Here is a 25,491-nt window from a genome sequence, read left to right on the forward strand (position 1 = left end):
AAGATCACTTTTTTTAAAGGAATAAAAAGAACAACAGAATGGTCATGGACATGTTTTATTCCTATGCAACTAAAAATACTGTGTTTTATTTCTCCACATGAATTGACCAGCCTGTTGGAAATTAACATCAATACACTGCATTAAAAAAAATACAATGTAAAAAGTTAAAATGTTACAACCCTTTTAATTTTTACAGATTGAAATCCTTACTATTCAAATTGCATACTATAAACATAAATACATATGTTGAAAAATACATTTTGTATACTCCAAGATATCAAATGAAGAGGGTTTATGTTACAAAATTTTAATTCCTCAAAATTAAAAAAAATATATATATTTTAAGTTTTCAAATATTTTCTTTACTGCTCAAAACGTAATATAACTGGCTGGAATTTTGTATTTGTTTGAAACAAAATTTGTTTGTTTGTTACAAAATTTTAATTCCTCAAAATTAAAAAAAAATATTTTAAGTTTTCAAATATTTTCTTACTGCTCAAAATGCAATATAACTGGCTGGCATTTTGTATTTGATTGAAACAGCAAAAAATATTTTGAACACTACCAATTGTTAGATTTTCTGTAACACACACAGATAGTGTACAGTATATTCATGATGTAGCACTGTTTGCAGTAGATCTGATACTACCTGCATCAAAGATGTCATTTGCCTCAGGGCAATGAAGAAAATGCATTTTCCAAATTATTCAGTTCATGAAAAACAAAAAAAAAAACAGCATACGATATCTTGATGCGCAGTATGCAGTGGAACTTTGATTTTACAATTTTCAGGGGACCTATGTTAGAAAACATAAAATTTTGGGAAATTCTCCATGAAGATTGAATGTAAAATGGGGGAAAATGTAAACCAGGGAGCATAAAATCTGGATTCCGATGTACATGTATCCTGTAAAGGTAAATATCTTGACTGGAAAGGGATTCCTAATTTAAGCGAGGGAAAAGTGAAAAAGAACTATTTATTATAGTTGGACGAATTCTCAACTTTGATTTATAAATTAAGCCAATGGTTGATATTAGCAATGTTATTTTCAGAAAGTAATAGTTTTAAATTAATCATTCTAATTGATGCACTCAATATACTATGTGAAGTTTCACGTATAGAAAAATATTTTAATAAATTAATCAAGTAAATATATATCAATACTGTTTAGTAATAACTTTAAAGGCTATGACAATTTTGTAATACTTATCTCAATAAAATTGTTAAAAGATTCAAGTATCAATACTACTTGATAGTGGTATTGACAGAGTCCTGTTTCATACGTATTTTGTTTTTCCTCTCTACTACCTAAAAATGTATATTACACCCACTGTATTTTAGAAAATTTTACACTTGTTTGTACAAGCAATGCCAGCCAATTATCTTCTATGATATTTCTTTCCTTGCAACCACCCTTTTGTGAGAATAACTGACAAAACATATTTTAATAATGAAGCAATTTTTTTAATAGTTTGCATTTTTAGTGTAATACAATGCAACAACGAATCACACACTTCCTTTTAGTTCAAAACTGAATAAGAAACATCTGTAACATGAAAAGTATTCCCTTAGAACTAATGATTTTCTTTTTCAACTAATGAGACCAATTAATGTAGCAACTACAAGCTTTATATACTACAATATTTTCTTTATCGATTCCATCGTACAAGCAGGAACACAACATTCACTCGCACTTCAGTTAAAAGGCACATTAAATAGTGGAATATATATACATATACCAAAAAAAATCACTCACAACTCCCTTCTTTGGGTGAAAATTTACACAATATTGGTCCACCACAAGGAAATGTTCAAATTCTTTCTCGTAACACAGGTGAAATATATGAACATATAATTTAACATCATCATTATCACAATGTCACTGGAAAAAATAAAAACAAAAAATAAAAGTCCTCTTTTCTTCCATACAGACAACATAAAAAAATTATACATACTTAACAACGAAGAATAAAAGCTTTGCTTTTCAATTTACATCTTATTCAATCTTCCATCTTCCAATTTACATCTTCTTATTCACATGTTCTAAAACTTGTTCTGAATTAAAAAGGTCAATCTTCCTCCTGCAGTCTTTCACGGCTTTATATATATTTTGAAGGAAAAATTCACAAGGCTTGAATTGATGTGAATACAAACACATTAACCTGTCCATTTTTATTTACATGTTTTAGGCTTCAATTCTTGGCGACAAACATCGGCACTTGCATGTGAAAGTCTTCCAGATCACGGATCAAGTGGTACCTGACGGAGAGAAAATAAAGATTACGATGGTTTAATTCTTGGTCAATATGCTACGACACTAAAGTAATACTTGCTCGAATTTTCAGAACCTTCGGAAAAGTTGATAAAAAGAATCCACTAAGCACTTCACCATCATTACTAAATAAAACTATAAAATTAATGGAAAAGCAAAATATTACCCTGTTATGGTCATAGGGCTGAGCTGGTACTACTTGTATCAGTTTTGAAAAGAATCAGTTCAGATCTAATTACTAATACCGGCTGATATTATTCAAAAGTCTGATTGTGCCTCAGGGTTCGACAATATTCCACAAGGCACTTTTGCAGCCTCTAAATATCCTGGAAATGATGTAAAATGTGTAAGTTTTATTATTTTTGCAACATTGTGGAGATAAATGGATTTTCTGATTAAATAGTTCTCTCACATGAAATTATAAATATTTTAAAGCAAAGCTATTTCCAAGTTGTTCTATTTATGTTCTATTGAGGTTTTAAATCTACTTTATGCACAGGAAGGCTAATCGGGACTGGACTTAGAGTTTAAAGTGAGTTCCGAACCACCATGTGCCTCCAATGGTTATCGAACCCGGGACCCCTTGATTACAAGGTAACGACGCTACCACTGTCAATTGAAGTATAACACGGATCTCCAGTTAGTTATTTGGAGAGCCCTTATGACCCCAATAATACGCCAAAGTGAATAAGAAAATGTAGCACTGTTAATATAACCATACACAGTTGTGTTGATAATCGTTAAAGAGCTCTTCTCCCATCTCTAAAAAAAAAATAATTAGACAATACTAATAAGTACCCTAGTCTATCAGTATGCTAAGTAAACAATGTTTTATTTCATGTACATGTCCTACTGCCACAAACATGTCTTTTCACTGTCCACTAAATAGGGGTCAAACAGAATGGAAAAAAAAATCAGGAATTTATGACTAAGAAATATCTTTTGCAGGTTTCTTTTTAAAAAATTCCAAAAATGTGATAATTTCTTAAAGAGTGGTATTTTTGTGGTTAAGTAAATTTAAGTAACTAGGTTACATTGCCTGTTGCTAGGATAATGAGTACTTAGGAGTAATTGGCAACACTACTCTTTGCTATTTTAATTATTTGTTTAAGATAAACCATTGGACAATTTTCAATTTGCTTAACATGACCGTAGCTGCACAGCAGTTATTTTGGTACTTTTCTATTCACTTTGGTTTAATGCAGGGGCCTCAGAGGATCTCCAAAAAATAATTTGTTGAGGAAATTAGACCTCTTTTTCTTCAACTGTCTACGATGGATAGTTTTAATACTACAGGGTGGCTACTCTAGGACCATGAAAAAATTCAAGTATAATTCCCGGTTTTCAAGATTTTCCAAAAACTCATGAGTACAAGCAGATGTTATTTCAATTTCAACTTTGCATATTATTGCGTCTCTCCACGCATACACACTCACACAAATATATTAACACAAAGGGTTTGTGAGATTCCAATGTATCCAGAAATTTGATTTCAATTAAATTGTATACGAGATATTTAAAATATTTAATTTAAGGTGCGGGATTTACATTTGCCATTTCACATACTCAGACTCGAAATGCAGTCAGTCACAAAAAAAATAGCACCACTCTTTTGAAAATTGCTTGTTTAGCGTGATTTAATAAAAATCATGATTTATATCCACCCTGTATGCGACTATGGCTTCACCCTTGCTCTTGCCTGGTTCACAGGCTCAGAATAAAAAAAAAAATGTTATCTATATCGTCCAGTTGCCGGAAGATCACATAATTCATAGCAGAGCACAAACGCAGTGGTGCTATTTTTTGTGACGGACTGTACATCTACAAACATGTCACAAACGATACGGGATTACTAATCTACAAAAAATTGTTAATTGTATTAAGAATTTCAAACTCAGATTTAGCTAATCAACTTCAAGATATCTGGTCTTGCAATAAACTTCCGTCGGTCAGATAGACTGTTCTGCAAAGGACACTAGCAAAGTAAACCGACTGAGAGAATTCTGTTATATTTTACATGCAGCTTTATTTTCCTTCCTCGATAAAAATAAAAGCTAAACTGTGAAAAACTTGCCTTCTGGCGTATTAATTCAATGGGATTTGGATTAATAAAAGTTGCAAGTTTTCACACCTACAGAGAAAAAATCATGCATAATTCCCAAATTCAAGGTATTCCTGTTTAGTAGGCACCCTGTTCTACAATTTTTCAAGAACATTTCATTGTATTTGAAATGCCTATGCTTTAAAATTCATATCCACTAAAAAATACAACCAGCTTTAGTTTCAGAGAAATGATAATTCCTGTCACATGGTGCGCATATATATATATATATACACACACAGATTACCCATCTGCTGGAGGTTAACTTGCACAGTTTTTACAGATGTAAAACTTAGCATCAAGTTCAATTTATCTAAATGCAGCAAACTCATGTCTGTGTAAATGTTTCAATGAACGTTAAAAAATCAATATTGAGAGCCTAATTCTGACTTACCTTTTCAATGGAGATTTGCTTTGGTTTTGGTTTTCCCCGAATGAGAGCATAGCAGACCAATGTCATTGCCATCACAAATAGAAAGTAGCTAGTGTGCATGAGATGTAGATTTATTAATGACCTGTCTCTCTGAAATGAAATTACAACCATTGTAATGAAAAGACAGAATAGTTTTAAGGCAACAACATTTAATCAAATTAGTACTGGAATTTTCTCTAAGCTCTGGAGAGAGTGAATGACAACAAGTTTCTGAGCAATAAATGAACTAAAAATATAGGTATTTTGACCAAAAAAGCAAAAATTACACTAATACAGTAAAACCTCGTTAATCCGGACTAATGGGGAAGGGTAAGTTCACCAGTTTAACTGAAATAACCTAAAAACAGTAGAAAGTGCACTAAAACTCAGTTTATATCAACAAAACAAGTTTCTTATGGTGTATTTAAACGGCATAGGCTTAAATACACTATACAGTACAAAGTCTGCTGGAAACAGAATTTCATCAGTGGTTGATTGCCTTCTCTTTGGGAAGTTTTTTTTTTTCTGCCTGTACGGATCAAGCGAAGTGCAGCTTATCGGGGTCCGGATTAACGAGGTTTTACTGTATATCAAATTAAATAATTTATGACAGTAGAAAACTTTACATCACATGCCAGCACTAAAAACACACAAACAACACGATAAAAACAAGTTAAGAGTTCTGCAGAGTTTTCGATTCCATCTCGGAATCATCACCAGTAGGGAGACAAATTAATGGTAAATAAAGACTGAGGAGAGCGGTATATACCAGCAGTGGGAAAAAAAATTGGCACACACTTTTTCATCATGAGAGGAAACAACATACAAAAGAGCTATAAATTGATAAACTACTTCATTTCTATATACTGTACACAAGTACTTAGATTTCAACTGTAATTGCCAGTAGCGGCGATTGGGTGGGGCAAGGATAGTTTACTTTTCTTGCTAGACAAGGCTTAGTATTTAGAGGCCATAGTGCAGGGGCACTGAAAAAAAAGGAAGAATTTCACTTAACCACAGTTCTAAGTCTCGCTGTGCATATATATATTTTTACTCACTCTTCCACATTCACCTGTGAGTGGAAGAAATATTTGCGATTCATAAGAAAGTTGTTCGCATAGACTTCCAATACAAAAAGTAAAACCCTACTTCGTTTTCAGGGGGAAAGTGAACCGCTCCAGCGACGCCAGTTTGCAGGTGCTGTCTGCTCAGCTGCGGACCTATATATATATATATATATAAAAGGCTTGGGACGGGTCTCCGTTTTCGCACAACGTGTGGACAACCTTGCGTTCTGACATCTGACGAGAAATGCCTACGTTGTAAGGATTGCTTATTTTAGCATAAATACACTGTACATGTATTATTTATGCTATTATGCTAAGAGAACTAAACCTAACAACTTAGGCATTTAGCCTAACAGTAAAAGTATTCTCCGGTGATGTCAGAATGCAACGTTGTCCTTACGTTGTGCGATAAGGGAGACCTGCTGGAACTGGTAGTTCCAAGGTTTGTTTACGTTTTGGACTATCGGGTGTGTGATTCATTCTCCGAGCGAGAGCGAGACAGACATTCTTATCTTGATGTGCGGGAACAGACTAATCTTATCACTGCTACAGCTAGCAAGTTCAATGAAACTGGAAGTTGAGTAGACATTCGGGGGAAGAAAGGAATGCAGCTTGACAGGGAGCGAAGTTTTCGAACTGATATTATGTGCATGGGAAATCCCAATTTATAGCGTCTTCCTGATGTGATCGAAGATAAAACGTTGTTCAGCTGCAAGTGGTAGGAAACTTTAGGCAAACGTTTCGTTACAAATCAACAGTTTGCGCGCACAACCTCGATTGCCAGTTTTTGTGTTTTCTACTTAATTTGATGATATTTCACGAAAAAAGCGTTCATTTTGTGGAAAAGCGTTCATTTCGCATTACTTCGCGAATAAAACTCATGCATATTTCATCATTGGGGGTGTAGTTACGTGCAGAATGTTCAATATTGCACCTTTTTTTTCACATTTCACGATTTCGCGCTTCGAGAAAATTCAATGTCCCTAATCATCAGAGCTGGTCAAGGGGGTGACTGAAGGGTTGAAGTTCAGCTGGCACCAGAAAAGAACTCCTATTTTGCTGTTTGTGTGTCTTTTAGTGTTTTTAACAAACCTAAATAATTTACATTAACAGTAGTGACTTGAGAGGGCTCGGCCAATGAAGTGAGTGCAGCTAGTAGGTGATTGTAGTAGCACGCACTGTTTTGCTGTACCAATTCACCCCCCCCCCCCCTTTTCCCTTAAGTTATGTGCGGCCTTGCTCTACAAACTCCAGAGATAGAGAATATGTGAAAAAATACAAAATTTAAGTCTAGCTCCTGTTCTTAAGCATTTTGCAAATTAATTTAAGAAGGAATACATATATATATATGTTTTTACTATTGTGAGTCACCGTCTATGTGATTTACGACTGAATCTATAGAACAGTGTTCGAAACTGTATAGTGGTATTTAGACACAATTTTGCACCTAAGATTAATAGGTCAGAGGTTAAACACTGGATTTCCTAACATATGATTGGTTGGTTTCATTTTACTTTGCTACCCTGACACGGCAAGTGCCAGGATGAAATGGATTAAAGAGCAATCACATACAGAGATGAACGCGGCACAACATTAGCCCCACAGAGGATTATACTGGATGAGGATTCAGATCCTAGAACCTTGTTAATCTAAATGCAGTCCAGGGTGTACTATGTGGAAGAGAAATTGGTATTTGGGTGCCTTACAAAATTGTTGACTTGCTTTATTTTACTTCGCTTTTATGCCATTTTTGGTTAATCGCAAAGATGAGGATGAGTGATGATATGATAAACGGACACTCACAAAGAACACCCATGCCCAAGCTGGGATATGAACTGGGAGGGTGCCTTTTATCACAATCAATAGGTATGTTAATTTATTAACATCTTCTTTGTTTGAATTTTTCTTTTAAGTCCAGATAAGCTAATCGAGAGTCAACCCGCAGTTTAAAGTGTGATCCGAACTACTGTGCAATGTGCCTACACTGGTCTTACATAACAAAGCCAATACATGATAAATTAAATAAATTGGACTATAAATGCAGAATTTAAACTTAAGAATCTTGTCCCATGAAAACCTCTGTACCCGAGTTGTTTGATTGACTTCTCAGACACCCTAGGCAACAGAGGATGTGACTGAAAATAATAGATTCCAACTAAGTCAAACAAGCAACACAGATAGACGTGTCATGATTTTTAACCTCAACATCGCAACTCATGCTAAGAAGCTTGGTTCAACACTAAGCTCTGCTTATCATTGGGCCACAAAAACACGTTGTTCTTCCATAGGAACATATAAGGTATACACTATAGCTATTTGTAATTTCATTAAATTAGGCACACACAGGAGATGTACTACATAGAACTTTCAGCAAAAAATGCAAGCTCGACCACGACTCGAACCCAGGTCTCTGGCACAACATGCCATTGCTCTAATTTAACGACGTTACATCTCTACTGGGAGGAACCAGACAACGTCGACGTCTACGGTGTTTCAATGGCAACAGATCCCGTTGCGGTAGCACTTGCAGAGAAAATTCCCCACAGGTAAAACAGTGGCAACGAAAAATCAGGCAAAGCCAGGCCGGCTCGGTAGCAGAGCAATGGCACGGTATGCCAGAGGCCCAGGTTCAAGTCCTGGTCGAGCCTGCATTTTTCACAGAAAGTAGCTATTTGTAATACTGTATAGCAAGATTTGTTTATCTTGCAAATATGGAAGTACGAAATTATTTGAGTATAGTTCGATTTTACACAATGATAAAGGTGTTTTCAAGTTTGGCAATCCTGCTGAAAACAACAAATGCTTGATATTCTTGTATCAAAGTTCATGTTTCAGGGAATGAAAAGTAAGATAGCAAATTAACATAGTGTAAGGAAGTACTCACTAAACCGCGAAAACTTTGTGTCCATGAGTTATATTAATTTTGGAGGCCACATCCTAGGGCGAAGCGAGAATTTACTTTCAGGGTTGTAAATATATCAAAATGTTCACAATTGTTCACAATTTTATGGTTTTCATACACACTCATTAACAAAAAAAAGTTAAGCACCCAGAAGGAAAGGTCCAATATGAACGTAATTTCGTCCACGTGTGTACCTTCGATATGCATGTAAATGATTAAAGTTGCAATGATTTGTAACATCTAGAATGGCCACCAGAATGCATTAGTTGTGCCACCGTGTGATAGCGTTATCAGGCCTGATAGCATCGATAAGGTGTGTGTGCCAGTCAGTTAACACTGTGAGAGAAGGTGATCAACACAGACGATGCCTCGTAGATGCATCAGACAGCGTTACCAGCACTTGACGGAGTTCGAAAGGGGGCGTATTGGGAGTATGAAAAAAAGGGGCTGGTGAATGAATTACTTTTAGTTTCCTACCCCTGCCTGTGACTCTGCTGGAATGATGATAAATTGCTATCACTTTACATTAAGGGTGGTGAGTGAAGAGTAAGAGGCTAAAAAAGTAAGATCTTCCACATTGCAACGAGCCAGTATTTTTTGTTATATTACATCACTTTCTATCACTTTTGGATAATTGCGACGATGAGGATGTGTGATGATGAGATGAAATTGATGATAGGACATCCACACAGAACTCTCGTGTCCAGGCTGGAATTCGAACCAGAAACTTCGGGATCGAGGTCAAAAGTCGACACTTAAATAGCTCAGCCACTGTGCCAGCTGATGATACAGGGAACTAAAAGACAGACACCAATAGCTGATGATTTGAACCACTACTTACAATTGTGAGGAGTACGGCCAATTCGGGGTCAGGCCGATAGACCATCCTCATGACAGAACCATCCCTGCACCAATCGGAATCCCCTAAAACCTCCACAGTCTGGCTCCGGCCTTCGAACTTTGCTCCTGAGGTGGGGACTCCAGATGGCAAGCAGGCTGGGGGAGACTTTGTTACTGGCAGCAATGACTTAGGACCAACGAAAGTCACACAGATTTCTTGAAACTGAGACAGGTTCTGTATTCCTGGCAAGTGGAAAGTTACATTCAAGTACTTCTCTGATGAATCACCTGAAACAAGGAAACATATGTATAAACAAACGGCCAGAAGGTTAATATATATGCAATAAATGGAATTGGAAAACGCTGATTATTGGCTTTCGGTAGTAAATCTGTAACAATAATAATTGTACCGATTATTTTTTTACATTACTTTTCAATTCTTATCTTGTTATTTCTGTTACACGCTTCAAAGCATTTTAATCACTTTAATTTATTTTCTCCTAAAATAAATCCTATCAGCATTACAAACCACAGTAATAAAATAGGAGTATGTAATTTGTTTTTAGACAGATCCATAAAATTTACGATTATACATTGAAATGCTAATTTTAGGAGCTTTCTAAAGGTAGGAAATGTATTTCCTGTCATGTTTTGTCACAAAATAATGCAAAACTAACTTTTAAACATAGAATTTAGAGTTAATTTGCCATCTTGGCATTCCAAAATCTGAATTGTCCTGCAATTATGCAATATTCTGGACTTCTTATTTAAGTCTACTTAAATAGGCTAATTGGAATTAGACACACGGTATAAGGTGGGATCCGAACCACAACATGCCTCCAACTGGGATCCCTTGATTCCAGGTAACAGCTACATGCCTCCAACTGGGATCCCTTGATTCCAGGTAACAGCTAAACCACTATGCTATCAGTGAAGCAAAGTTCAAATTCGATCCAAACCACCACATAGTGTTCTTCCACTGAGGATCAAAGCAGGGACCGTTTCATAGATGACAGTGTTAGTGCTACACCACAGGGAAGGCCCGCTATATTGTAGAACTTGATTATACAGTATATGTGGCAAAATGTGTGATGAAAAATTGAATTCTCTAGAACAATATGCTGCACTTCAGAAAAACACAAAGTACAGTAATGTGGAATATCTATCTCGTTTAAAAAAAAACAAAAACTATTTGATTCAATTAGGAAGGAAAGGGTTTTTTTTAAAAAAAAAAAATCAGAGATTCACCTCACTACTACCAGGCACATTTCCTTGGTCTATTGCTTGATATTCAGGAGCATTCTAGCATTCTAGGCTTGCTAGGATACCTGAAGCCCGGTCACTAAATGCAGAAGGAAAATTTATTAGACAACCCAACACTTAGCAACCAAAATTCTCAGGAGGCCCTGAGAGTGTCAGGACTTCATCAAGAAGTTGCAAAGCACCACAAGTGCCCCCCTCCCCCTTCATCTTTCTCTGATAGCAGTGTTGTTCCCAGCATGTAATTTTCCCAGGAACAGGAAATTTTGGAAGCACAACAATTACAAGCAAGGGAAACTGGAGGAATATCTAAAAATGTGCATCTCCTCACCAACAGCGTGGAATAAAACGAGATCAGCTTTTGCAACTGTTAAGTAAATACATGAAAAAAACAGAAATTTTAAGGTCAAAAATGGAATTGTTGGGTAATGTTTCAAAATGCCCAAAACGAGAAAGTGCTCCTCCTTCGTTCGACATAATTTTTGTCTATTTGAACACTACGGTATTATGAAAAAATAAATATGCTGACCAAGCCAGTAATTTATTTTATTAAAAACATAACATTTCAAAAGTGGGAAAGCGGGCATTAAAACTTACAGGAAGGGAGGGAGAAGCTTCTTAGGAATAGCGAAGAATGCAAACAAGAAAATGGAAAACAGAGAAGAGGAAGGGATTATCTACGAAGTGAAATGTAAAGAATGTCTGAGTGTGTACATAGGAGAAATGAAAAAGAGGCTGAAAGACAGGTTGAAACAACATAGGGCTGATGTACGACTTAAGAGAGAGAGAAATGCGATATTAAAACACACGAGAGAAACAGGACATGACATAGAGTGGGATGAGGCTAAGCAGATACGAAGGGAGAAGAGAATGCTAGTGAGAAAATGGAAGGAAGCCAAGGAAATAGAGAAGAAAGGTGAAGAAGACACAATGAACTGGAATGGGGGACTGAAGATAAACAAAGAATGGAAGAAGGTGTTAGAAAGAGTGGAAAGGACAAGAGAGAAAGAGGAGAGGAGGAAGAGAAATTAAGGAAAAAGAGTGTGAGATATAAAGCACAACCACATTCTATATGGAAGTATATGTTTAACCTTTTAGGTGAAAGTACAGTTGACAAGGGAAAGCAACCTGCTGGAAAGTTCCAGAACAACTTTCTAATAGTTTGGAGGGAGTAATGTTTGTGTATATATAATGCCCTGTTTTTGTATCTTGTTACTTTTGTACTTGATACAGAGTCTGAAGAAGACCTTGCTAGAAGGTTGAAACATTACGTTTAGTTTATGTTTTTAATAAAATAAATTACTGCCTTGGTCAGAATATTTATTTTTTCATAATCATGGAAACAAGGCTTAATGGTGTTACTACAGTATTGTGAGACAGTCCAGGTTTTGAATCCAACAAACGCCTCTGGTAGCACTTATAATATACATATAGCTTACCATTCAGTTTTAGTTGAGTAGCATCAAGAACACCAGAAATGGTGGTCATGTTATGTGGCAGGTTGTTCAATTCGTGAACGAGGCTCCACGAAGCATGGACAGAAATCGAAACGTTCCCAACCGGATCTCTCAGGTCAGCTTCACTCAATGTTGAGAAGGTCATGTCTGTGGTTGATGTGAAACTGGTCGTATCAGTTTCTTCTCTCCCTCTAGAGTTATTCAGCACAGCCCGAGGTTGTCGCAGGAGATACATGTCTGGGTTTTCATCGTAAGAAACACACAGGTCCACTTCCGCTACTTTCGTAAGGAATTTATTCCAATCCTAAATAAAAAGGAATTCACCAATTATAATGTATTCTATAAGTCAACAATGCTACATCTCATAATTTGCATTTAATAAAAAAAGATGATTACAAATTCAAAAAAAAAAAATCTCTGAATGTTAGCGACAATGGTTCTACATTAGCATGCAATGTTAATTGGACATTATCCATTGTCTAGTGGTTTCAAACTACACTTATTACAACAATAAGGTTCAAGAGAGCACTGGCCAGGCACGTAGCCAGGGCGAGGGCTAAGGGGGCTGAAGCCCCCCCCCCCCCAAATTCTACAAATATCTAATTTAAATTATGTTAGTGGTAATTTTACTTTCGTATCAGAATTAAACATCTTGTATAATAATTTGTAATATACTAAGAAATTAATCTTCAGAGCTTCTACCCCCTTTTTCACCTTTAGATGGCGGCTGCTGATAAAGAAGAGATGAGCCCCTTCCGAAATAAAATCCTGGTTACGGGCCTGGCACTGGCAAACCAGATTTGTAGTAAAACTCACACGTCTGTCGTAGGTCCGATCCACACCACTGGCAAAAGAAATTGGTTAACCTGAAGATGAGGGACGAGGTGCTCCCTTGAAACGTAGTGTTAGAATAGTTTAAAGCACTAGACAATGGATAACATTGAATTACCATTGCATGCTACGAAAATTCTCATTTGAAATACCTAATTGTTAAATTGAGCAATACACAAATTTGAAATCCTGCTCACACTTTTCTTGGGGGGGGGTTATCACATACTAACGGCATCATCGTTTCCTATGAACTATTGTATATTAATTATTCTCTGTATTCAACATGATTATGAGGATGGCTAATTATTTGCTACACCATTCAGTGATTTGACTGTGACGTGTTTTGTTGAAATATACTTAAATTTTACATATTCCCATGTAAAAAGAGAAAAAAAATATTCAGCTGGCATTGACTAAAAACCAAAATTTCACCTGCAGACAATAAAATACTTTTGAATCTGTATTGTACATGGCTTCTACTCAAGATAACATGTATTCATTCAAAAATACCAATACACAGAAGTAGGGCAATTTCAAAGATGATCTCTTTGTGCTATGAAATCTAAACTTCAAAACTGCACATTAGTGTACTGTGAACTTTGAATATAATGCAGAAAACATGACTATATATATATATGTACAAAATTGTCACGTAACATATAGAAGTCTCGCATCAGATAGTGATTCAAAGATCTGCATAGAACCAACATATTAACCAGAGGCACATCCCCCTAGTCATAACTAAACATTAATATTATAATATATATATTGTGCCGAAGCTGATTACAGATGTATGAAAATCGGCAGAAATTGACATATCGGCATCGGTATCAGAATCGGCAAAAATCCGATATTTAAACCGGTACAGATTATACTAGAGTTTTACCTTCTAATAAGTTTTATAATTTAGTTTTGTAAGATTTATTAAAAATTAGGTTATGATTCGTCATTATTGTAGAGTTTTTGTAATAAAATTATTGCAAACTCTCATTCAGAGGATCAACCTAACTATAAATCGGAAATAAAACAGTACACTGCTGAACCAGGATCTGCTGTTGTACTGGAAATTCAAAAATGAGTATTGAAACCTGAAGCAAGTGCTGAGAAAATACTTGGGCATACCTGCTGCAACAGTATTCAGTGATTGAGTGTTAAAAAAGGTAAAGGGCTCCCCTGTGCTTAGCACCATGCCATGAAGGCATATAGGGGGTGTGGGGGTAACGTCCAACACTTTCTTGATCCGGTCGTGAGTGGGGGTGATGTGATCAGCATCACGCCCCTGACTGCCTTTACCCCCCAGGGTTTCCCCCAGGTACCCATGTCATTCGAGGCTGGGTGGGGGTCGGAGCCACTTCCAACGTTAGAAAAGTTCCGGGATTGGAACCGGCCGGGGATCGAACCCGCTACCTTTAGCATGGTAGTCAGATGCATTTTGCTGAACAGATTTGTGATAAGAGAAGAAGTAGGTTACTTCCTGAAGTGCTTCCAAATCTTGTATTTCTGAAGTTGAATCTGGCAGAACAGGAATTCATTTTGCATTTCAAAGAACTGCTTGTGTACTAATGTTAAATCTCTAGGTTCACATAACCTTTTGTAGATGCAAATGTACATTCACATCTCTTGAGAATATATATGTACATACCTATGATATGCAATAGAAATGTACATAGCAAATTTATTTTTGTCATGCAGAAAATAACATCCCATTTCTGTTTAATAATCTTATGTATCGGAATCGGTACATTTTCAGCTTCGTCACATCCCTAGATCTGCAAAAACATTTTCTTTTCACACATAGGTTGCAAAAATCTTGGCTTACGTTAATTATATCACGTGCAATAACAATATTAACATTTTTTGGAAAAAAAATAGACGGGTAAGCTGACGAATGTCTAGAAAGAGAACGAAACAAAAATACTTGTACTTACCAAGTGTACATCTGGATTGGGAATATATTCTGTGTGCTTGATGAAATATGCCAGAGAGAGAGTAGTAATGGCAAATGCTGTTAAGCACAGGGTGAAGACTACCAGTGGTGGACGACTTGAAGCGAAGCCCTTCAGGTTCCCAATCGGAGAACTTAGTCCAACCACCATGATCACAATTGCAGCTGTGAAGGTCAGGTCAAATATCTGGAAGAATAAAAGAAATTGCTGAAGATTACAGTTTTCCTTCCAAGATAAATTTTGGTGCAGGGTTCCAACTTATCTTTGCAAGAAAAATTCCATGACTTTTCCAGGTTTTACATGGATTTGTAAATTAAGTTCCAAAATATTCTGTGGTTCTTTAACATGCAAATACAGAGGTTCCAAAACTTTTTTGTTTCACGGCGCCCTAGTCAGAATGTGGGCCTATCATGCACTTGCAACGCTTAGTTAGTGCGGTTAGGTTGCTTGCCTTAATTAAAAATATATACACATATTTCAAATTCAGAAACATTTTACATGTAACAAGTACAAAATAAGCAAATATTTGAAACAATATAATCATTTCAGTGAAAATATTGGAACATTTTGTGGCGCCACTGAAACTCAGCTACGGCGCACACTTTGGGAATCACTGTGCTAATACCAAAGTTTCAAGTGTTAAAATTAAGGGAGGCCAATACTGATGCTGACATTGGTCTCTCGGATGGTGTAGTGCTTACGTTGTTACTTGGTAATCAAGGTGTCCCAGATTCAATACCCAGTGAAGGTACATACAGATTTGGATCCCACTTTAAACTGTAGGCCCATTCCCGATTAACCTTTCTGTGCATAAAGTGGGCTTAAAAACTCAAACCAAATTTACATTCCTCACAGTCAAGATTTGAAGTGTGACAGGGAAGGATTTCTAAGCATTATGCTGAGCAAAAAGCTGCACCTTACAAGTTATGGTAAAAGTAAAGTTTCCCGTGCACATAGCAGCATGCCATGAAGGCACATTTAGGGAATGTGGGGGTAGAAGCACACATCATATTCTCAAACTCTGACATTTTGGAGGTGATGTGATCAGCACCACACTACGGCTGCCTTTTACCCCACAGGATTAACCACCCCAGGTACCCATTGATTTAAGGCTGAGTGAGCCAAGAGCCGCTTTATGTGGGGAGAAGGCTGGAAAAAAACTGACCTTAGATCACCCACTATGGGAATTGAACTCAGGTCGCCTGCATGGCAGTCAGACACCCTATCGACTAGATCACCATGGCTTCTACCTTACAAGTTACGTTTCAGTAGAAAAACAAAGAAATATTTTTAATCAATTGAGATTGTGTGTATAATAGTTTTGGGATCTGACTTTTTTATATAAAATATACTTTGATATTTAGATGCCAAACCTGAGAACTTAATTGCAAAAGTATTTCTTAAACTGGTCTTTACTACAGTTCACTAATATTATACCTGCCGCAAAATTAGTTTGGTATTGAGAGCTGAAGGAACACGCGTCACGGTGTTGCCATATCATGCGGTACGGTACGGTACGCAGTGCAGCCGTCTGACGCTGTGTCGAGGAAAACGTGTTATGAAAAGGAACAATGATGAAATGTGTTATTGTTTTTCGAGGAAAACAGAATAACAATGATGAATGTGTTATTGTTTTCTCTCTTCATTTCCATCTCCCTTACAACATGAACGAATTAACGAAACAAGCATTGTTTACAGGTTACCTTTTCAATCCATTCTGTATATACACTTTCAATAATCATTTCTTTCCGAAGTCACTGTTAAAGTCTGCCCGTCTTTCAATTATACCGCAACTGAGTTGGTGGGGCGTCTTACTTTCACGTGTGAGACCCGCGGTGGTTTGTGGAACTTTTTCAAATATCCCGAGTGGCTCAGGGGTCGACTCAGCCCAAGTGAGTACCTGGGGCAAACCTGCGGTAAAGGCGGTTGGTGAACCACATCACCTCCATAATATGGCCTAGGTCGAGGTCGAGAATGTGTGGAGCTTTACCTCCACATCCCCATATGCCTACATACTTTACTTTATTTTGCGTCCTATATTTTTTTTTGTATGAGAATCCCAGATATTTTATGACTGTCCTTAAAGATGTTTCCCCACCTTGAAAAAATGCCGAATCTTTCAACGAAACTCGCAGTTTCCCAACAGTGGGATAATCTTTCCTCCTATAATAAGAGTAAATATGGCGACAAATAGCATCTTGCTGAAAGGTATCTAAATTTGTCACGCGTTTATTGATATTCCTCTTCTTTCCTGGGGTTTCCAATTTTGAAGCCTCGCATTTATTTATTTATTTATTTCTACCACATTATATTTTTCTTTCCCTATGGTAACAATAGTGTTCTTAGACACGCCGAAAGCAGCAGCAGTCCTGTCCAGAACTTTATTTACAGAAATGATTGGAGCCCCATTGTTTTTCTCTTGCTCAAATTATTTGCGCTCAGAACAAACCATCTCCCGCGTTTGTCCTTTGAGAAGAATTCCTTTTTCTTTTAGTGCATGGCCTCTTTGGTACATTGTCATCTCGAGTATTGCCTCCTGTGCTTGACATTCTTCACACAAGCTCACGACACACTCAAGAACACAGAAAATTATGTACAAAAAATAACAACTAAAACAACACGCTATATACAACAAAGAATACTCTAAATTCAATAAACACTAAACAACGGACCGGTTAAAATATCACAGCAACGCAACAAACAAACAACACGTCCTCTCCCAACAACATGAAATCTGATCACAGGAAGAATCGCCCGATAAGCGGCAACACCGAGAAAAACGTTTTCTGTTGCTAGGTAACCAGGGCTTGGGTGAAGCACTGGGAAGATTTTGATTGGCTCGCATGCCAGCAACCCACCCTCCCGCAGTGCCGTAGACCCGATTTCAACACGTGCTTCCCAAGCGTCAATACCAAACTAATTTTGCGGCAGGTATAGTAGTAAATGTAGTAATGGTTCCGATTGTGTGATGATTCTTACAAAGGAGGTATTCAGAATACTGAAAATGAGTACGAAGCAAGTTTTAATCCATAAATAATTATGTTGTGAAAAGTAGGTTTTGTAAGTGACAGTGCTTATATATAAGTTGCCAATGCCTGAAGCTATTATAACATGGAAAATGCTATATGCATGTGCAGGAGGTGGGAAGAACGTGTGGAAATGTTAAGGCAATTAAATCCAACAATTATAACTTACACTAAATAGTATTACAATAAGCATGGAAGAGCGCAATCATCATGCTAAGAACACCAAATGAGATAATCTTCTGACCATGTAGGAGAAGGATTGAAAAACATCATTCTGCACCAGAAATGCAGTTCAGCAATCAGAAAACCGGTTTTATACATGCTTTGGGGTATGTAAATATTTGAAGAAGAGGCGTGTATATCATTAAGAAATCAGAATTACAAAATCAATGTGTCCCCTCAAAATTTCCATATTTTACAAGAATGGCAATTTTTAACACCCAACAGCATATTCTCAACCCTCTGCACTTTGATTGCACATACTTTATTAGTAACAAAACACCAATGGGATCAAGTGTGCACATTTTTTTGCGTTACCTTATTCAAGTTGCCATTCCTCTGTCACTCTGATAATGAGGTTGAAACAATTTTTGAAACTTGAAAAAGAATGTGTGCTTTTTAAAGTTACAGGCACTTGTAGCGCCCCAATTTCCTCACGATGGTGGGTTGCCACCGGTCCTATACACAGGCCGAGAACCCAGAGACTGAACCCATGCCATCCCACAGTCGGAGAACAAAGCACAGCACCTTAGACAGCATGGCCATGGAGGAGGACTCATCATAAATACTCCTCCAAATATTGTGATATGTTCATAAATGATCATGCATCCACGTAGTTACACACACATATTTCTTATGTTAAAAATTAAATGTAATTTGTTTTATCCTCACTTACAAAAAGGTGCTGGTAAGGCGTACAGTTACGTACACCAGAAAAAAAGGACTGCATATATGTATGGACTACGAGATGTAATTATTGAAATAATTTGTTTATATCCTATTATCTTGTGTGCTCATTTCAGTGATATAGTCTACTATAGTAACATCAGTGAAATATGTTGATATTATACTGATTTTTATTTCGTTGATGGAAATAGTATGGCAATTGAACCTAACCTACTCAAATGTATAATACTAACACTGCATGGATGTAGGAGTGTAATTATAAAGTTAAGAGCTATTCACGGGTGTAGGTATTCTGCCACTCTTGCTTGTTCATATTTCATGTGCTAAATTATGTAAAAGCACACCACCATACATTGTTTACGTGGCACCAAGACATGCAGAATTACAACACAGGAAATAGAAGTAATTCACTAATACCAATGCACAATACAGGACCTACGAACACATGGATTTACTTGAAGAACACACTTCCTAACCACATTAAAACAATTTAAAATTGCAAAATCTTTGTAAGAAAAAAAAATACTTACTGCAACACTGCTTTTACTTATGAGTATGAATCCATTAACAGTATCAACGTAACAACTTAGAACATAACTTTCACCAGTTCAGATTTTATTAACAAATCAAAATATAATAAGTGTTATGAAGTATAACCTCATCATATTTCACCGATGTTACTATAATAGCCTACATCACTAAAACGATTACACACAATACAGGATATACACAAATGATCCTTTGAAGGATCTCATGTCCATACATATACCATACCAGTGTACTACTCCTTTCATTATTGAACTGTAACAAGCTGAGGTATAAAACAATTGTACCAACTCATATATTATTGCATTTCACTGTACTAATTCATTTTATTTCATTGTATTAGTATATTGTACTGTGAACACTAATTAACATAACTGATATCTCAACATGTAAATGGAAACATGCGATTCATGGATAAAACAAATCTAATTTAATGTAATCTAAACCTGACTTACATGATCTACCCACATAAGCATTAAATAAAATAGTTTACAGCTAGACAGCCTGTATTTATTTAGTACTACAGTAAAACCTTGGGTACTATTATAGTATAAGGGAAACACCTATAAATCATATATTTCACGCTTTTTTACATTGCTAATGTACTATTCTGCATTGCGGAACATTTCCTAAGGTGAAATAATGAATTTCTAACGAAAATAATGTATATTTCTTACATTAACGAGTACTTACTGTTGTTCCTTACTTCCCACAAACCATCCACGGGTAGCCCCCAAAACCATTGATGTTAGCCCAAAAAATTCACAATAGCCTCACGAACCATCAAGGGGACGAGGTATGCCTACTAGGTTAGGTTAGGCCTGTTAGGTTAGGTTCCATTAGCACTCCTTTCGTTCAATTTAGCATATACGGACAACATCGGCTTGTAGCAGCAGCAATATCGCGTATTGTGCTCTCGTGCAGAAAGCAAATGGCAACAGCAGCAATAGCACGTCGGAAATAGATTTTCACAGAAAACCACATGCATTCGCATAAAAATGGATCAAAACTACATTCCTGAACATCAACAACGCTACAGAAAATGATTTGCGTAAGTACTTTCTCCTGTAAATTTGAAGAAATCCGTCTCCGGTATAGTAAAGTGTTACCCAGAAAGCAAATGGCGGCAGCAGAAACAGCGTGTCGGACAGAGATTTTTTCAGAAAGAGACATGTTTTCGCATTAAACTAGATTCACGAACTTCCACAACACTACAGAAAATTATTTCCGTAAGTACTTTCTCTTGTAAATTTGAAGAAATCAGTTTCCCTTATACTATAATGTTACCAAACCTTGTTAATCCGGACAGGCAAAAGGATAAAAAAAAGCAGAATGTAAGGTTTTAAATGTGGCTAGAAGTCAACAAGAGAACTTCCTAAAGAAAAAGCAGTCAACCACTGATGAAATTCTGTTTCCCTCAGACTTTGTACTGTACAGTGTATTTAGGCCTCTGCCCTTTAAATACACCATAAAAAACATGTTTTGTTGCTATAAATGGAGATTTTATACACTTTCTACTGTTCTTTTAGGTTATTTCAGTTAATCCAGACTTTCGTTAAAGAGATTTGATACTAGATTTTCAAAAGGTAGAGCAGTATTTTCTTTTTCGCTTCATGTAGGTACGTGTTCATATGACAAATTCAAATGTTGAAAATAGTTATGTGAATATGTTTATAGATATATATAGATATATTTAATAAGCCTACTGAAATATGAAAACACGTGGAAAGAACCACCCACTCAAAAAAGCCAGCTTCTTGGAAAACACTGTTTATGTCTAGCTATGAATTTCATATTGTAAATTGTATTTTCTATTTAGAAATGTGTGTCTAAACGAAAATCATGGAACAGGAAAAATATGGTATAATTACAGAATACCGGGAGTATCTCCAATTGATTTCAAATTTGGTATACTCACTAATTTTGACCTCAAAATCACGAATCTGGTTAAAAATTGGCGGTCACGTCTAGAAAATGCGAAATACCGTGCATACTTTACCGCTATGATTGTCGATACTAATGGTCGCCATGTTTGATGATGTGAACAAGTGAAGTTTGTTATCTGTTCCACGGAGCATTGCTTTACATGTGACAAAATGGCGTCTTCAGTAAATTTGGAAAACATACTTGCCGCACGAACCATTCATGTACAGTTAGGTCAGGTTAGGCAAGCAGTTAAAATTCAGGGTATTCATAAACACAGTTTTTGAACCCTAATCATTGCAAAATATTGTTGTTTCCTTCATAAATCACCGTTGTTTTATTCGTTCACAGACCCCCTTATTTCTACTTATTTCGCATTTTCTAGACGTGATCACCAATTTTTAACTGCAGATTCATGGACGTCCGCAGGATTTTTTCCAGGGAGGGGCAAGGAAGGTATTTTTTCCAGGGGGGCCAAACAAGGCACATTTTCTCCAAAAAATGTTGTTCTATAAAAAAAAAAAACATTGCTTAAATTTGAATTTATGATGTTCATGCAATAATTAACACATATTATTGTGGCTAAAATGAAATTATATGCGTGAAATACATCATTTTTGGTTGACTTTCATTTTCCAGGGGGGGGCCACGGCCCCCCCTTGCCCCCCCTTCCGGACGCCCATGTGCAGATTCATGATTAGGATGTCAAAATTAGTAAGTATGCCGAATTTGAAAGCAATCGGAGATACTCCCGGTATTCTGTAATTGCTCCAAAAATACTGCCAACTCTTGTATTTTCAATGATTTGAGATACTTTTGTGAAAAAAGCCATGAAAAAAACCTGTCCCCACCCCCCAAAAGCTGGTCTTTTTCAGACCACTTCCAACTCTACATAAAATACACAAAAAAACACTCTAGCGTGAGACTGGGTCCTAGGGACCTGACGAAAATTTATTTTGCCTTGCATTACGAGTGGTTGGCAGTAATGACGTGACTGACACAGTAGTTTCCTAGCCCTTTGTTCTCCTAGCCAGTGGAGTGGTTAACGTTGTGAGGGTACTAAATGTGAGAAAAGCAAATAAGATTGGATCCCCAGGAACCAGATGTGTTACTAGTGTTACTTTTTGTGTTAACATGATTTTTACATCGGGCAAGCTAAATCGATGATTGTTAACGAAATCTTGAATGATTCCCTAACAGATATTGATGATATCAGTGCTACTGATAGTGAGTAAGAGGTTAGTGAAAATGACTCCGAGACAGGGGAAAACAGAATAAAATGGTAATGAATGTGAATCTGCCGATGTAGAAGCTGAATATGACAGTGAGACTAACAAATCTAATTTCGGTATTTTAGTATTATATGGACTACCTCATGTCTACATTAAATTATATTCCCCTCACAAACGTGAGTCATTTACCGTACCACGCAAACCCCCAGCATTTTATAGTTGTCCTGCCATGGTTTCCATTGGTTGCTTTGCTCAAGTGATTTAATGCCTTGTGGCTTAAACCTAACCTGCTAATTGTATGATATATTGTAAACTTTCAAATACATTATTCCTATTATGCCCATAAGTGTTTCTTGTGCTTTTCTAGAAAACAGATGGTCTGAAATGAGGTAGTCCTTATAATACTAAATTACCCTAATTTCTTTTATAGTAAAAACCCGTATAAGTTGCCTAAATTGTTTTCAAAATTAAGAAAAATCAACTAGAGAAAGGTACTACACCAGCGCTCTTGCAATGAGGCTTTGGTCAAACTGTAGTTGTGTTACTTTCTTATGTCTATGTCTTATAATTAGTATTTAATTACCGGCACATTAGGGCATCTCACATATAACGATTGAAGAGAACGACGCAGATAGTTCTTCATATACACTCATTTCGGTAACACTTTACTATACCTGAGATGGATTTCTTGAAATTTACAGGAGAAAGTACTTACGCAAATCATTTTCTGTAGCGTTGTTGATGTTCGGGAATGTAGTTTTGATCCATTTTAATGCGAATGCATGTGGTTTTCTACGAAAATCTATTTCCGACGCGCTATTGCTGCTGCCGCCATTTGCTTTCTGCACGAGAGCACAATGCGTAAAACCCGTAGTCAGTGTTTCAAACCACGCCGTGTTATTGCTACAAGAAGACGTGTCGAGGATGCGTCGTGAAGTTGTTGCCGGGTGTGGAAGATGCCGTGGAATTTGTAATTCAACACGGAATCTTGACGAAAAGTGTAATGCAGGACGTGGAAGGTTAAAATTAAAAGAATTCTGTGTATATTCTTTTAACGAGAAAAACCGATGTTGTCTGTATATGCTAAATTGAACAAAAGGAGTGCTAATGGAACCTAACCTAGTCACCGTGATCGTTCGTGGGGCTATCGTGATTTTTTGGGCTAACATGAATGGTTTTTGGGGCTACCCGTGGATGGTTTGTGGGGCTAACGTCAATGGTTTAATAATTACTCTTTATGTCAAAAATTCAATTTTTTTTATGGTGAAAAAATTTCGTGAAATGTTTTTAATTTTTTTTTAAATTTAGGAATTTTTCGGTGAACAAGGTTGCAATCGACAAAACACTGGCACAACGCGCGATGAACGTGTAAGCTATCGCCATATAGTGTGTGGAAATAAGGAACAACAATAAGTACTCGTCAATGTAAGAAATAGACAATATTTTCGTTAGAAATTCATTATTTCACCTAAAGAAATGTTCCGCAATGCAGAATAGTACGTTAGCAATGTAAAAATTGCGAAATAAATCATTGATAGTTGTATAGTTGTATAGTAAAGTAGTACCCTCATTTCTATATATGCATATTTTGTCATAATGTAAATATATTCATTAACTCTCTTCACCTGAACCATAATATTTTCCTGAATAGCATATTAAGGTTATTATGGCCAATAGTAAAAGGCAACCTTTGATATGTTGAACGTTTCGTAGTTATGCTGACACCAGTTCGTTTATTGTAGTATGCCCGAGCATAAAAAATATAGGTTCCTGAAGAATCAAGTGTGAGCTTGTCTCAAAAGTTATTCAACTAATTTATTTCGGTAATATTTTGTTGTCAAGATGACTTCAATTCCAACTGTCACTGAAAACTTTCAGTGATTTATTTCCCAGCACTACTTAACAGGCTACGTTCTAAACGAAAACTAGGTCTAGGCCAAAGCAACAACATACCAAAAAAAAAAAAATACATACCAGTTAGAAGTTTACATAGCTGTATATTTTTTCCTTCGGAATGTTCAAATCTCTCCTGGACCGATTCTATTTAATGTCGTAACAAGTGTCAAGAAATAGCTAATAATTGCAGTGCAGACGTGGTAAACTGAATTTTCGGAATCCAACAACCACATACGTCACTGCCATCTGTTGGTGAAAAAGTTGTACTAAAGAATGGTGCTTGTAAACAAAACAATCTCGAATTTAGAAGTCATCACTGAGGCGAAAAATGCATTGCAGTGCCACACTTGTAAGCTTGATTGGTATGATTTATGATTTGGTTGAATTATTTTACTTCGCTCTTCTGCCATTTTCGGAATTCCGAAGATGAGGATGGTGAATGATATGATGAAGCGAAATTCACAAGAAAACATTTGCAGAGGCGCAACCATGAATTTGTGTGTGTGTGTGGGGGGGGGGGGGCAAGTAAAAGGATAAACGTAACAACAACAATAATAATAATAACAACAACAACAATGATAATGGCAGTATTATTATTATTACTAGTAGTAATTATAACTCGTCTGGTCCCCCTCGAACATCCGGTTACGCTTACGGTGGTATGGACGTTAATATGAAAGGGGAAAGTGAGGATTCTTTTACAAGGAAATAGGGTGTCAACTGTGTAGCACATAGTTGTACAGTTCGATCGGGAAAAAATTATTGAGTCAAGTATCACTTCGTAGGTTTCCGAAGGACGTAGAGAGACGAAACCTGTTGATACAAGCAGAACGAAGAAAGGATTGGTACCAGGAAAGGATTTGTACGACTTGC

The 25,491-nt window shown here is 36.5% G+C and overlaps 1 protein-coding gene across 1 annotated transcript; it reads right to left on the reverse strand.

Moving 5' to 3' along the window:
* Positions 1-39: 39 nt before the first annotated feature.
* On the reverse strand, positions 40-24,864 carry LOC146002437 (transmembrane protein 248-like). Its single transcript, XM_083140263.1, has 6 exons — positions 24,697-24,864; positions 15,072-15,275; positions 12,295-12,616; positions 9,597-9,883; positions 4,769-4,897; positions 40-2,260 (listed from the first exon to the last, which is right to left on the reverse strand). Exons 2-6 carry the CDS (start codon positions 15,237-15,239, stop codon positions 2,243-2,245), a joined length of 924 nt encoding a protein of 307 aa, XP_082996389.1. The 5' UTR covers positions 15,240-15,275; positions 24,697-24,864; the 3' UTR covers positions 40-2,242.
* Between the last annotated feature and the right edge of the window lie 627 nt (positions 24,865-25,491).

The sequence above is a fragment of the Lepisma saccharinum genome, chromosome 18, assembly GCF_977018435.1.
Source record: "Lepisma saccharinum chromosome 18, izLepSacc3.1, whole genome shotgun sequence".
Taxonomy (NCBI): Eukaryota; Metazoa; Arthropoda; class Insecta; order Zygentoma; family Lepismatidae; genus Lepisma; species Lepisma saccharinum.

Coding starts and splice junctions, on each gene's coding strand:
- LOC146002437 (XM_083140263.1), bottom strand. CDS start 15,239: ATGGTGGTTGGACTAAGTTCTCCGATTGGGAACCTGAAGGGCTTCGCT. Junction 12,617..15,071: donor CCAATCCAGATGTACACTTG/GTAAGTACAAGT, acceptor CTTTTTATTTAG/GATTGGAATAAATTCCTTAC. Junction 9,884..12,294: donor TACTCAACTAAAACTGAATG/GTAAGCTATATG, acceptor TCCTTGTTTCAG/GTGATTCATCAGAGAAGTAC.